This window comes from Gallus gallus, chromosome 3, assembly GCF_016699485.2.
Source record: "Gallus gallus isolate bGalGal1 chromosome 3, bGalGal1.mat.broiler.GRCg7b, whole genome shotgun sequence".
NCBI classification, from domain to species: domain Eukaryota; kingdom Metazoa; phylum Chordata; class Aves; order Galliformes; family Phasianidae; genus Gallus; species Gallus gallus.
In genome coordinates, this window is record NC_052534.1 from 33,493,989 (window position 1) to 33,508,056 (window position 14,068).

The 14,068-nt window shown below is 36.5% G+C and overlaps 1 protein-coding gene across 7 annotated transcripts in view; it reads left to right on the forward strand.

Annotated features, from left to right (window-relative positions):
- The window catches only part of AHCTF1 (AT-hook containing transcription factor 1), a 53,055-nt gene extending 39,112 nt beyond the window's left edge, over positions 1–13,943 (forward strand). For 5 of the 7 annotated variants that reach the window (XM_015283735.4, XM_015283734.4, XM_015283733.4 and 2 more), the window contains 9 exons: positions 34–237; positions 1,488–1,914; positions 3,114–3,216; positions 4,101–4,207; positions 4,857–5,035; positions 7,684–9,529; positions 10,752–10,879; positions 11,863–11,969; positions 12,602–13,943. In XM_015283735.4, the coding sequence (XP_015139221.2) occupies positions 34–237; positions 1,488–1,914; positions 3,114–3,216; positions 4,101–4,207; positions 4,857–5,035; positions 7,684–9,529; positions 10,752–10,879; positions 11,863–11,969; positions 12,602–12,794 (3,294 nt within the window). In that variant the 3' untranslated portion in view covers positions 12,795–13,943. Of the gene's footprint in view, positions 1–33; positions 238–1,487; positions 1,919–3,084; positions 3,217–4,100; positions 4,208–4,856; positions 5,036–7,683; positions 9,530–10,751; positions 10,884–11,862; positions 11,970–12,601 lie in introns of all 7 variants that reach the window. The other 2 variants (XM_046938828.1, NM_001161801.3) reach the window with 2 other exon arrangements.
- The last annotated feature ends 125 nt before the right edge of the window (positions 13,944–14,068 follow it).

The following is a 14,068-nucleotide window of genomic DNA, read 5'->3' on the forward strand; positions in this document are numbered from 1 at the left end:
TAATTGATTGTACAATAACATTTCTTTTCACAGAGAGCTAAAGTTTTGGTGACATCATCTTCTGCTTCTGGTTTTGCTGGGTTCACTCCTCAGTCTATTCTCAGATCCAGCCTTCGCACTACACCCCTGGCAACTCCCTCAGCATCTCCAGGACGATCTGTTACTCCTCCACTACGAGCAAAGGAACCTAGAATATCCTTCAGGGAAGTGAACTCTAACACAAAATGGGCTGTTGGGGTAAGCTGGTGTAAAACTTTTTTTACAGTTAAAAGTTTGATGGACTTTTATATAAAATAATTCTATACAGTTAGATATAAAGTTTGCCAAAACTTATTATAATGAAAATTTGAATCGCAAATCACATCGGTATATTTGTATTTAGTCAAAAAAAGATTCTGCTAGACCTTCAGGTATGTGCCATTTCAGGAATATACTTGTAATAAGTACTAGTGGTCTTCAGAGTTTTTCCGCCTGTTGCTAGGAGCTGTGGTTGTTCCAAATTGCTAGTTAACCTTATTATCATACCTCGTCAAGTACTGATTTGGGAAAAAAGTAACAAATATAGATTGAGCCAGTCATTCTTACCTGACAAATATTTTTTAAGTTTTGCAAATAAAGCACCTCTGAAAGCATGAGAAGTCATGAGCTGCATTTCCTTTCAGTCTGCTTTTTTGGGAGACTGTGTTGACTTAATTTATGGTAAGAATTGAGTCCTGATGAAAAGAGCTTTGCTGTTGTGTGTTCTTCAGTCCTGAAGTTCTCTTGGTTTGCACCAGGGCTGGTATTCTTGTAGCTGTTGAGAATCATTTGTCTAAAGGCTGCCCCATTCTACTCTTGCCACAATTTTATTCTGTTGGCTTGATTCCCTGATTTAGCTCATCAGGCTGTCTCAGAAGTAGTACCAAAATGAGGGGCATGTGCTAGTATGGATGAACTTTCCATACGTAGATTAACAAATTGTCATTATAATCTGTATTTTATTACCTTCAATTATATATTTTATTGCCTGTTGTAAATGGTTACTCAGTTATAAAAAGAAGTTTGTCCTCCTTTATAATGTTTTATTTATAACAGCGGCCAGATTAATTGACTTGTTTCATGCTACAGGCATACTGCACTCTAAAATATACTAGCAACACGTATGGGTTGAAAAGACAAGCAGTAAAAAAGAAATCTTGTGATGCAGTTTCTGGGTAGTTCCCTCTTCTTGAAAACAAAGAAGCGAGGCAGTGAACAGGATCAAAATGGTGTTAGAAGCAATCACTTACAAGACTAGAACGTTTCAGTTCTCCAGAGTTGTGGAAACTCAATAAGCAGTCAAAGGAACAATCAGTTTTTATTCTTAGCTTTGAAAGCTAAGACAGTGCTAGAGAATGGGAAGTAATTTTGCTTAAGGTGACAGTTTTAAAACCTTTGTTCTTTTTTTCTTGCTTTGGCATAAAGCATATATGTATTACTGACTTAACTTTTTTTTTTTTTTTTTTAAGGTAACAGAAGATGATAAAGCACAGTCTGGAGCTTCATCTGAGCATTGTCATGGTTTGGTGGAGGACAATTGGTCTGGAGGTAGAGATAAAGCATCCCTCTATACTCTGAGCAATCCTGAGATCGATCATGCTGAAATGGAAGAATCTTTAGAAAGCATTCCTGGAGATGGTCTGGAGAAAATGGATGTCAGTAAAGAAAATAGTAACGTCTCTGTAAAGTCAGACCAAACTACTTTGGAGTATCATGATGCAAAATCACCTAGTGACTTTGAAGATGATGTCATTTTTATAGCTGCTAAACCAGCTAGTTCTTTTACTGAAGAATCTACTGATTTTCAAGAACCAGAAAAAGAGAACAATGAAATAATTGAAGATAGACCTTTCCAGGTGGAACATACAGATTCATCAGAACTAGGAAAAGAAGCTGGTGTGTTCCATTATATAACTTCAAGTTTCTTAAGTAATTTTTCAAACATCTTCAAAAGGTTGAATTACTGATGAGTGCAAGACTTGGTACTGATGAGTGTTGAGAATGTATGTTGCTTGTGGCTGGCATTTCTTGTGTGTGCTTGCTGCTGAGATGCAGTAGTTAATGGGACAGAATTTGAAAACTTGATCTTCTCGCCCTATTGTAGGGATACATATATATATGTTAAGTTTTTTATATATATATATATATTTTTTTTTTTCACAGGTACTTAAGTATGTAACTAGACTAGGTACTATGACTAGATGAATTTTTACCTCCTGGTTGTTGTTCATTTAAATAGTTTCCTTCTTGAAAGCAAGTCTGCAAGTGTGTCTGCTTTAATTACAGCTGTGTGTACTCAGTCTACTGGCACAACAGCCTTTATAGCCATTTCCAAGCATACTTCAGTTGGTCTACAGTATTAACATCTGTCCAGGCTGCTTAGGATGTGTTCATGCAAACTGATCTGCTGGCAGGTTAAAAGGGGTGTAACTCACCAGTTGGTGAGTAGCAATGAATAACTGAGAATGGTGGCATTGAAGCATAACCTCGTAAAGAAACTGTCGTTACTGGACTGTGGTAGAAATACTCTTGTGCAGTTTCAGTACTGTGGAAGCCTTAGAGGGCAGCATAGCTCTTGTTTGCCCTGAGCTAGCAGATTATTCCAGGTGTGCATACTATCTGCTGTTGTAATTGCTGGATCTGGAGGAAGCAGGTAGTAGAAATGTGAGGAAAAAAAAAAAAAAGAAAAATTCTGAAATGGGATCTGTCAAGGTAAAAAGAGTTGAGTAAGCAATTGAAATGACTTATTTCAGCAATGCTGAAATAGAAATAACAAAGTATAACCTTAAAAAAAAAAAGATGTTTTTTAAAGTGTTTACTTATTCAGTAATATAGTCAGGTCAGTAATATATCAAGTTTAGTTCATGATCAAACTACCAATGATCTTTTTGTTTTCTTGACATAAAATACACAGCAGACTGTTCTTGTTTTACTGGAAAGAATTCAGATCTGTGTATTTGAACACTTGGTAGCAGTATTTTGTTATATCACTACTGTGGATGAAATACGTAAAAGGCTCTCTTAAAATCAAATGAACGCTTTAGAAGTAATTGCTAAGTGAAACAGTGAAGTCATTCATCTGTCTGTTTTTCCAGGATTTTTGGAAGAAACAACTCCTGAATGTCCTGCGCTTCCCAAGGATGGTAAATTGGTGTTTAAAGCTGCTGAGGCTGTTACTTCTCGGACTTCAAGAGAAGAGTAAGTTTATAAAATGCATCTTTGGTGTTGTACAACGTGTAACTGCTGACTTTCCTGTTTAAAATTATGGTGTTGGTATTGGCTCTTCCCTCTGTTATTGTATGTAACAGTGTTCTTATTCCTTTCTATCTCTGGATATATATAATTTGGCATGACTGTAGCTCAAACTGACTAGCTGTCATCCTTCTCAAATAGTTGCAGTCCCCAAAGTATTGTGATAAATACTTGATTCAACAGGCCATGTAAACCTTTTCACACTTTGAGAATTGCAGAGTAGATACTGTGATCATACCGTATGAAAACTGAGTAGCTGATAAATAACACCTGAGATTTCTGTAACTTTTACAGGTTTGTTTTGGGCTTTGAATTCTTTGTGGCACTATTTTGTACATTTGAGCCTTCAAAAAAAAGCAAACAAAACAAACAAACAAAAAAACAAAATGAGAGACTTTAATTAGCATCTACTTGTTTATGGAAAGAGAAACAGTTTTCTCACCTGGAACTGCTTATGAGGAGATGAAGAAGGAATGTTAATAATGAAAAGAACCCTTAATTTCATATGGTAACTTTGGTAAAACTTTTGTTCAGTTTGTTCTGAACATTCACTATAGTAGTTGTGTTCTTTCTACAGAAGACAATTATGTAATTATTTAATACAACTCTCTTATTATGGAACCACTGTTAACTGGAAAGACTGTTAAGAACCTCATTCATTACATAAAACGAATCATAAATTGATGTAGGTATGTTGGATGAGGAATTTCTAGTTTTTCGTTACTCTGTTTTGAAACAGTGAGAGAATATCTTGTTAAACCTTTTAAATACCTATTCTGAAGCTTTATAATTAATTTCTCTTTCTTATGTTTTTTCTCCTGTTTATGAAGTGAAACAACCCATGAGGAGCCTAAAATGTCCTCTGCATCAGAAGAAAAAAGCACACTGACTGTAACAAATCCACAACTTTCTGAATCCCCGGAGGCAGACAGTGAATGTACGTATTGTGTGTTGGAGATGTTACGTGTGCTAAGGTAGCTAAACTGAAACTAAATGTGCAGTTTGTTCTAATACTGTGTGTCTCAGACTGAAATATCATTATGATTCCTACTGCCGTTTTTCATTAACCTGTGTAGACAACGCACTCCTCAGGGAAGGTTCTTGTAGAAAATACGTGGTCAGTCTTACTGACCTTGAGAAAACTGGTAAAAATATAAAGTACTAGAAGGAGACCTTAGAGTTTCTTTTAGTGTTGTACACCATTTGTAATTCGTGTGCTATGGGACCTGCTTCTTGAGTTACTATATCAAAACATTATTGTATTCACAGTATTAAGTAATATGCATATGTATTCACAGTATTAAGGCTGTCAGTGACTAGCTGTCAGTGTGCCTTTTGGCCACTCTTTCTTCTGTTCTTTTTCTCTACGGATTTGGCAGCTCATTTCCCCTTCTCAGTTTTATTTTTATTGTGGGACTGCTTTGTAGCTTTTGGAGAAAAATGTGTTTTGGAGTATCCATGTTTTGGATGCGCTTAGCACAATGGAGAAATCTATTGATTGTTCACACTCCCTCTATTGCTTCCTGTTGCTCAAACCCATATGATTGATTTAATGGTTGAGTTAAAATGACATCAATCTCTTTCAGCTGTAATAAGTGTCCTTGACAGTGAGGATGTGATCAGAACCCTTTCAGAAAATCGCCCTGAAGAAAAGCTTGATTTACCTGAAGAGCGTAACCTAGAAAATGAAGTTGAAGTAAATGCATCTTTTCCACAAGAGGAAATACATAGTTCTAACAGTCTTCCTAAAACTGAAGAAATTAATGTAAGTGAACTATACTCCCGTTTTCTACAAAGCAGAAAACACTTGGTAAATTTTAGGACAGTTTTTCTTGTTTGTTTGTTTGTTTGTTTAACAGTTGGAAGATGTGCAAGAACATCTCATCTTCTTTAGCTGGTTAACCCAAGTTAACATCACTATGTAAGGACAGACAGCATGTTTCTCATTTGTGTTTACTGGGTGTGTAGCACAGAAGCAAACCTTTCAGAATTTGAGCTTTGAGAGCTGTAGTAATTAAAAACAAACAAACAAAAAACCAAAACAACTTAGCCCTTTTTTTTTTTTTATAAGCATATGTTCATTTGACTTACTGTAACTTAAATCAGATGTGTCCAGCCCAAACCTCCAGGCTACATGTGGCCCTGGACAGCTAGTAATGCAACCCCAGAAGGTCATACACTTTTAACATTTCTGTGTGATTTTTAGTGGTATTTTTCATGAGTTAACTGTGCATAGCTCAAGCATGGACAATGGAATGCTGTGGAGGGGAGGGCACAGTGCAGTGCTGACTCTGCCTCTCACACCCATGACACACAGTCAGTAGAATCAAAACCCACGTGTGTTACACATTACATGCGCTTGTGCTGCTTGGCGCATAGAACACAGTGACTGCTGGTAATAATATTTCAGCCTACCTTGGGATGTGTGTGCCTGTGAAGACATGTTTTTTGTTATTAAGCAGATATGTATTTTATTACTAAAATTGGGTTTGTGTTATTTCATGAAGTAGTTTAAGAAGTTCGCTGTGGAAGACATAGTAAGAAGAGTCATGTGGTGCTGAAAAATTTTATAATTTAAATGAGTTAAATATGCTTCAGGGTGAAAAGTTGTCTGTACATGATGCAAACCATGACAGCATTTGAAATGAAACTTAAATTATGTCAAGCTCAAGTTATGGCAGATAATTTTATGCATTTTGATACATCGGCTGAACATTGTCCTGTGAACAGGGAAAATATGCAGCCTTACTTTCTATTTTGATAAAGGAATTTGAGAATAGGTTTCAAGTTTTCCAAAAATAATGGTCAGATTTTTTTGTATGTTTATGACTCCATTTTCAGTCAACATAAAGACATTACCTGTGAATTTTCAAATGAAACATACAGGGTTGCAGTCAGACATTCACCTCAAAGAAAAATGTGATCATGTCTCTGTACTAGACTTTTATAAGAGCTATCTTATCAGAGAAAAGATATCCCTCACTTCACAGTTATGCCTTATTCATGTCATTGCTTTTTGTCAGTATGCGAGTTTGTGAAAAACTGTTTTGAAGGATGAAGTACAGGAAGAGAAATGAGATCAAAAATCTCATGAGCACCTTGAGAACACTAAGAATTGCAGCCGCTTCCCATCAAACTAGACAACTGATGCACTAGTTTCACAAAAATAAGATCAAAGATCCCACTAGTTTATGATTTGGTTGTCCTCTTTTTATGTTTTAATACAAAATAGAAAAAATATTAAAATACTATTTTTAAAAGCTTTGCTACTTATAGACGTTAACTGTATTATGTATTTTATATGCTGCCCAAAACAATTCCTCTTCACTCAGTATGGCCAAGTCAAGCCAAAAGATTGGACCCACATGTCTTAAATGTTTCTTAGTTGACTTTAACATTACATTTCATTTATCTCTTTATTTTTACGGTAGCAACAAATGTTGGGGAAGTCAGTTTTTTAATCCAGGGTACCATTTACAAATGATCCATGGTATCATTTACCAAAATGATGTGGGAACCTAATTTATTTTCAGGATGATTCAGGTGCTTGTCTTTTACTATTATTTTTTTTTTTTACTAGCATAAAATTCACAGTAATGAGTTAATTTCACTGTAAAGATATTTCCAGCTACTTCAAAAAAATTATTTCAAAAATACATGTTTTAAATATCTAAACTTTGGTTAAATATGAATTTTAAAAGATCCCTCATGGATTGAAAATTAGACTGAAGGTGACAGTTGTCTCAAATTTTTCCTGCTGTCCTTAGTTCAACTGGGGCTGAGTTATTTGGATTTGTAGAATGTCTTCTATGTACCATACTGTATCTAGTGATAATTTCCTTAAGGATTATTCTCAGTGTTCTCTTATATTTACTCTCAGCATAAAAGCTTGGGCATCTCATATGGACCTAGAAGGAAAGAATTTTACAGAACAGGGAACTACAGAAAATGGAATGGAGTTAGAATATGCATTTTTTTCATGGAATCCCTGTGATTCCTTAAAGTGCAGTATCAAGTTTGCTGTGATAACTGACCAGTTTGAGGGATGAATTGTTATGAGCGTATGTGTTATGATCTAAATTTTAAATTTTGGGGGCATAATTGTATTTTACAGTTAGATACAGAGTGTGATGGTTACTGCCAACTGAGCGTACAACTGCTCCATCTGCTTGTGAAGAGTGGCAAATTGTTAGTCATAAATCAAAATATCAGAAATGGAGCATGTGATGGCCTACACTGAATGTTGTATTCTCTGTTCCTCAAATGTATGAACTTTAGTAAAGAATACATCATGTTTCTATCTTTCAGTGGTTGATTTAAAAGGTAAAACAGCATTGTCCTTAGTTTCATCTAGCTCAGTTTGAAGTTAGTCTGCTAATTAATAATGCATTAACAGACTTTCTTTTACTTTAGGTTCTCAAAGAAGTTGCAGTCAAGGCACAAACCTCAGAAGAATCACCTGAAACATCTCCATATAGTGAACTACATCCATCAGGCAATCTTCAGTACAACTATGATACTATAGAGCAACAGTTTGCATATGATTTGCCTGATAATAAAGACGGTGAATGCTTTGCAGTTGAAGGAGATGGAGAACTTTTTATATCTCAGAGTAATTTCACTTTAGTGCTGGAGGGAGAAGAAGGTGAAGGAGAGATGGGTGACCTTGCATTAGCAGATGCTTCTAAAGCAGCTGTTACAACAACAGATGAAAAACCTGCGAACAGCTTAGGAAGTACTGAAAATGAAGAACATGTTAAAAATTCAGTGTCTACTGTAACAAGTGACCAGGAGTCTCAGAATATTGCGGAGTCACTCCCATATGTGCCTGAACCCATTAAGGTAGCTATTGCTGAAAACCTACTGGATGTAATCAAGGACACAAGAAGTAAAGAATTTACATCTGAAGTTGTGGAACAGTCTATTCATGAAAGCATAGGCAAAAAGGTAACTAGATTTCGGAAGTCAAAAACTCCCTTAACAGCTGTGCCAGAAGGAGCAGATGATGAAACCAGCATACATCAAGTAGAGTATGTTGTCACTCCTAGAACACGTGCGAGGAGACAACTGAGTAGAACTCTAATTATTCCATCAGCAGATGATCAGCAAGTATTGAAGACAGACAAACCAGTTCTGTTTGGACTGTCTCCTAGGAGAAGTACCAGGCAAACAAAAGAAGCACCTGAGACTTCTAGTCTTGTGACAGTAGAAAATACTCAAGATGAGCAAATACCTGTGGCCCCTGCTACCCCTAGGAGAAGAGGTAGGAAGCCCAAACAGGCTAATCTAGAAAATGTAGAAAGCAGCCAATCTGACGGGCAAACATTGTCCAGCAGTACACAGTCCATAGCTGTTACTCCAAGACGATTAAGGAGAGCAAAGGAAGCTGCATCTGAACTCATGGAAGATGCAAATGAGGAAATATCTCTTGCTGAAGGTACCATTGTTGCTTCTACTACTCCCAGAAGGACTAGAGGAGGAAAAAGCTCAGCAGGCGATCAAGAAGCTGGCCAGAGTAGCACTGACCGTAGGATAAAATCAGCAGTCAGTCCCAGTAGAAGTGCAAGAAAATTAAAAGGCAGTAGTTTACCACTTGCTCAAAATACTACTATGGCTCAAGAGCTACAGCCTAGTGACCAACTTCTTTTACCTGGGCCAACTAAAAGAGGCAGAAGAATTAAAATGAGTTCTTCAGATATTTCTGAAAATTCTGACCTTGATCTGTCAAAATCATCACTTCCTCAAACAGAGTTGAAACTTCCTATCACTCCCAGAAGAAGTGCTAGAAAGGCAGCACAGAATCTCTCTGCAGACATGGAATCTGTCTCTGCTCGGGAAGACCTGCCTTCAGGTGGGGAAGTGGAAATCCTTGATACTCCTAGGAGAAGAACAAGGAAAGTTGCGCATGCTAAACCAGAAAAAACAGATACAATTGAAAAGACACCTGAGCAGTCAAATGAGCAGTCGACCACACCCAGGACTACAATAAGGTCAGGGTTTCGGGGCAGAAAGAGACAATTATCATCAATATTGGAGGAGAACACGAGGGAAGAAGTCTTTCCTGAAGGAACTGATGGCAGTCCTTTGCTGCTTACGGACATAAACACATCAGGATATGATGAGACATCAAGAACTGTAACAGATCGTGTTAGAAGAAACAGATCTCGTAAAACTAGCATGCATCAGGAACTGTCTGTTGAGGAAAATGAATCCTTTTTTTTCTCTCCTCCTCTCACAAAGCTGACGAAGAAATTCAAAGGTACGTGTAACATGTTCATGCGTAAAATACAGTGTATTGCTCAGTTGTAAACACCATACCTCGTACTTACAAGTACAGCTTTTAGTATTGTATGACTTGTAACTGTACAAAAGTAAAAATTTGGAAAGAGGAGAGCAATCTTTTTACCTGAACTGTGTGCCTGGCTGGCTAGTTGTGGAAACAAGTGAGTTGAGGCTGACGTTTTTTGAACAGTGAAGTCTAATTTGGATTTCTTGTCATTAGCTTAATTTCTATCAAAAATATCAAAGGACACTGGAGGATGTCAGTTAATGTTATTGCCATCCCTTTCCCCCACAGTGGAGAAATAAAGAAGATATACTTCTAAATTGTGTTCAATTTTTAAGTTAGAATGAGTGCATCTTGTAACAGACTAGACAACTGTTTAATTATGTGATTGTTGAAATATGCTTTGTTAGTGAGTTCTTTATCATAGAATCCTTAGAGTAGGGAGGGACCTCTAAAGGCCATCTATTCCAACATCATCTAGTCCTACAATGAATGGGCACACCTACAGCTACATCACATTGCTAAGAGCCTGGTCCAGCCTGGCCTTGAATGTCTACTTGAACAGAGCATCCACCACATCTCTGGGCAGCCTGTTCCAGTGCCTCACCACCCTCACTGTAGAAGACTTTTTTCCTTATATCCAACCTAAATCTACTATCTTTAAGTTCAAAACCATTTCCTCTTTCTTATCACCACAGTCTCTGCTAAAGAGACTGTCCCCTTCCTTCTTGTAGCTCCCCTTTAGATGCCAAAGGGCCACTATCAGGTCACCTTGGAGCTTTCTCTTATTCTTTTATATTAGACTGCATGATTTTTTTTTTTTTTTTTTTGAAATGTTAGAATCATAAACTCATAGAATGGTTTGCATTGAAAGGGACCTCTAAGGTCATCTAGTTCCAACCTCCCTACTATAGGCAGGGGCACCCCTCTTCAGACCAAGTTGCTCAAAGCCCCATCCAGCCTGGCCTTAAACACCTTCTGGGTGATGACTCATTTATTCTTGTTTCATGATTCACTATAAAATAATGGATCCAAAGAGGCAGTTAATAGGGAAAAGTACATTGACAGTAAATGTTTCTAAACTTGATTGGGCCCTTTATTTTAGGAAGCTATTGTACTTTTGATTTTCACCTGTAATTTAACATCTCTTTCCTTTATAGTGTACGTGCATGTTAACAATTTATTGTTGTTTTAGCTGGAAAAGCAGACCAACACGTGCAGGATTTAGACCCAGACTTGTCTTCTCAATTTGTCTTTTCACCTCCTCTTTTGAGGTCAAGGAGGAAAAATGTGTCTAGTACTCCCCAAATTGTGGAAGAACCGGTGAGTAAAAACTGTGGTCCTGTCACATCTTTTACTTTTGCTCCATATCTCTTTCAAATTATACTTCTCAATGCCTTGCCTTTTTCCTTGGGAACATCTAGGATGCTCTGAAAGTAATGCCTCCTACTTATTGCCACAGAAACTACAACAGATTCAAATAGCGTTATTGTTCCATTTGTTAGAGCAAATTCACAGCTACAGAACGTCATTTGTTATCACAGTCACCACTGTTAGCTATGCATTACTGCCGACAATGAATAAGAGCTTGCATGCCATGCTAGTAAAAATCTATGCCAGCAGGGCTGACCTGCTGTCATCACTGTTGAAATCTGCCACCCACTGCTTCACTGTGCTCATATCCACTGTTAGGCCTCCAGAAGCATGCAGCAAGCTTCAATGAATGCCAGCAGGTGCCATTTTTTTCCACATGGAGGAATTCAGTGACACACTTTCACTTCATACGTGCTTCCATGTCAGATGCCATTCTGTGAGACTGTCCCTTTGCTGCCCTCTGTCACAAGGCAACAAAATGAAATGGAATATTGATGGGAAGGTTCACCCTCTACTGACATGCCATCACCAGTTGCCTCTGATATAGTGGGCCAGCATAATAAAACAGGAAACGTTACTTTTGGAGCAGCCCTTGTGTATTTAAAAAGAGAACTTCAATAAGCTAAGCAAGTTTGTTGTTATATGAAAACTAGCTACAAAAATTGATTTTTGTATCTATGTAGGTTAAGAGCTAATAAGTGTTGCCTTAGGTTTAACAGAGGGCACAGTGACTTTATTTAAACTTAGGTGGTGTGTTACTTGTTAATTTCTGAATTTTAGGATGATACAATAATTTGAGATTGAAAGTTTATTTTTTCAGAGATGCAGTGCCTTTATAAATTGTAACTTTATAATAACCTCAAATGAACTTTCATTTATATTCTTTATAAGAATGCATACATGTTAAAAACATTCTTGTTGCTTTAATGCAGGCGCTTCCAACTAAAGAAGAGGAGGATATCAAATCCATAGAATCTGTGGGAAAACAAAAATTGAAGAGAGGTAGACCTGCAAGATCAAAAGTGAAGAAAGCAAGCAGGTACATAATCCTTTTTTGAACACTTACTTTCATTTTGGTAGTGATTCAGCTGATGTAGTCCCCTAACTTCATCGACCCCATTTGGCTGTGTAGTTCTGCCCTCACTTTAAGAGCCAGTCCAGCTTGCTGGTCTGATAGGCACGTTTTTCCCCACTTAATGATTTTGTGTTCTAATGGTAATAGAAGAAAAAGGGGATATACAGTGGTAAAAAGTTACTCTTGTTGTTACTAGGTGGTGTCCCCTTACATCATCTTACTCCATCTTGGAAACCATACCTGTAAGGTCTTTAGTTCCTCAAATAAGGCAGGAAGGGGCCAGGTAGCGAATAAAGAGAACGTCGTGGTTCTGGACCTGTTTTTCTGCTTTCTTCTGGAAACAATTTATTTGAAGACACTTAACCTCTTAAAAACCTGCAACATCTCTAAAATAGCTTAAGAGTAATGACTGAGATTGCATGAAGCAGTCTGGTATGGAATGGAAGCAAGAGTAAGCTTTTTAATGTACTACTTCTGCTTTTATCCTATCTACAGGGTAGTCCACATATTAATTTGTTGGTATTTATTTTGTAATTCCACTTTTCTCTACTTAATATTGTTGGTTGTAAAGTCAATTTGACTCTTTGCATTTGCAGAACCACAAGAAAAGAAGTTTCTTGGTCACCTCCACCAGTGGAAATAAAGTTCATTTCTCCTTTTGGAAGTCCAGTGGAGGAAATGAAAAGCAAACAGAAAGAAACCACAGATGCAACAGAGAAGACTGTACAAAAGAACAAAAAAAGACTGTCTAATTTTCCAAAGCCAGTTGTGCGCCGGAAGATGCTGTAACTGTTTTTTAAGTTTGTAATGTACACCACTGTTTGTAAAGTCATCAAAATTGTGTGGATTAGTAAAAAGAAAAAATAATCATCTAATTTGGAAGAGATAATTTATATAAATTATTGTAAAATTTCATAAACAAATGGTCTTCAATAAGTAACTCCATATGGAGTATGATTTCCTCAGTCAATGCAGTTTTCTATTTTATATTAAGACTTCATACATTTATATAATATGTAAATACAACCTATTTTAGGAATGTTAAATAAAAATGTATACTTCACAATATGCTTACTGTCTGATAGCTTTTTGAGGGAATAGTGGGTTGAATAGCCTGTATTGTTCAGAGATTTTAATGTTGGTTTACAAGAGTTGGTGATGCTCAAAAGTGAGGCCAAAAGTTTTTAAAAGTTTGTTTAGAACTACTGTACCAAGTAAACATTTGAAACGTTCTAGTTTAAATTTTATAGATGATGTTTGACCTTCTTGAACAAATGATTGGGTTCCCAAATACAAAACGTTAATTCTTTATGTTCATGGTTAAGCTGTACTGTATTGAAGTCAAAATGTAAACAATTGTATTTTATGCTGTGCAATATTTTTTTGTATTTGTCTTAAAGTTTGGGAAAGCTGCTCTTTCGTTTATAAAACCAGACCACATCTCAGATGTTTTGCTATTTTTTACAATTTGTTGTCAGCAAAAAAAACTGTGTAGAAGAGTTGATGCTTACAGTAGCATATCAAATTTAGAGGGATATAGCCCACAAAATTTGGCACAAATTTCAGAATATTTTCATAAGACTAATACAAAAGCAACTATACTTGAAATAGTTACTGTCTAAACCTTTTGCAGTATTTTAAGCCTGCGTATCACAACACTGAAGGTACAAAAATGTACAGAAATTACAAACGGTATTTTTGAATAATGATCTCATTATCAACCTTAGGCTACAGAGAAAATGTCCCTATGAGGTTTCAGTTTGTAAGAATAGATGAAAAAGACTATTCTTTTAAAAGTAGACATGGAAGTACTATTTTGATGTGCAGTCTTTTAGACAATGGATTATTTTTTATGTATGTTAATTTATATATGGATGCAACTTTGAAGACTACAAAATGGTGGAACCTGACATTAAACTTTTCGATTAGTAAAAGCTACTACAGTTACTTTAAGAAATAATTTATTGGTTAACTAACACCTTGTACATAATGAATGAATGTATTAATAATAGACAAAGCGTGTAAAAGAAATTTCTTTGGGGGCCATGACTTTTCTGTCTCAG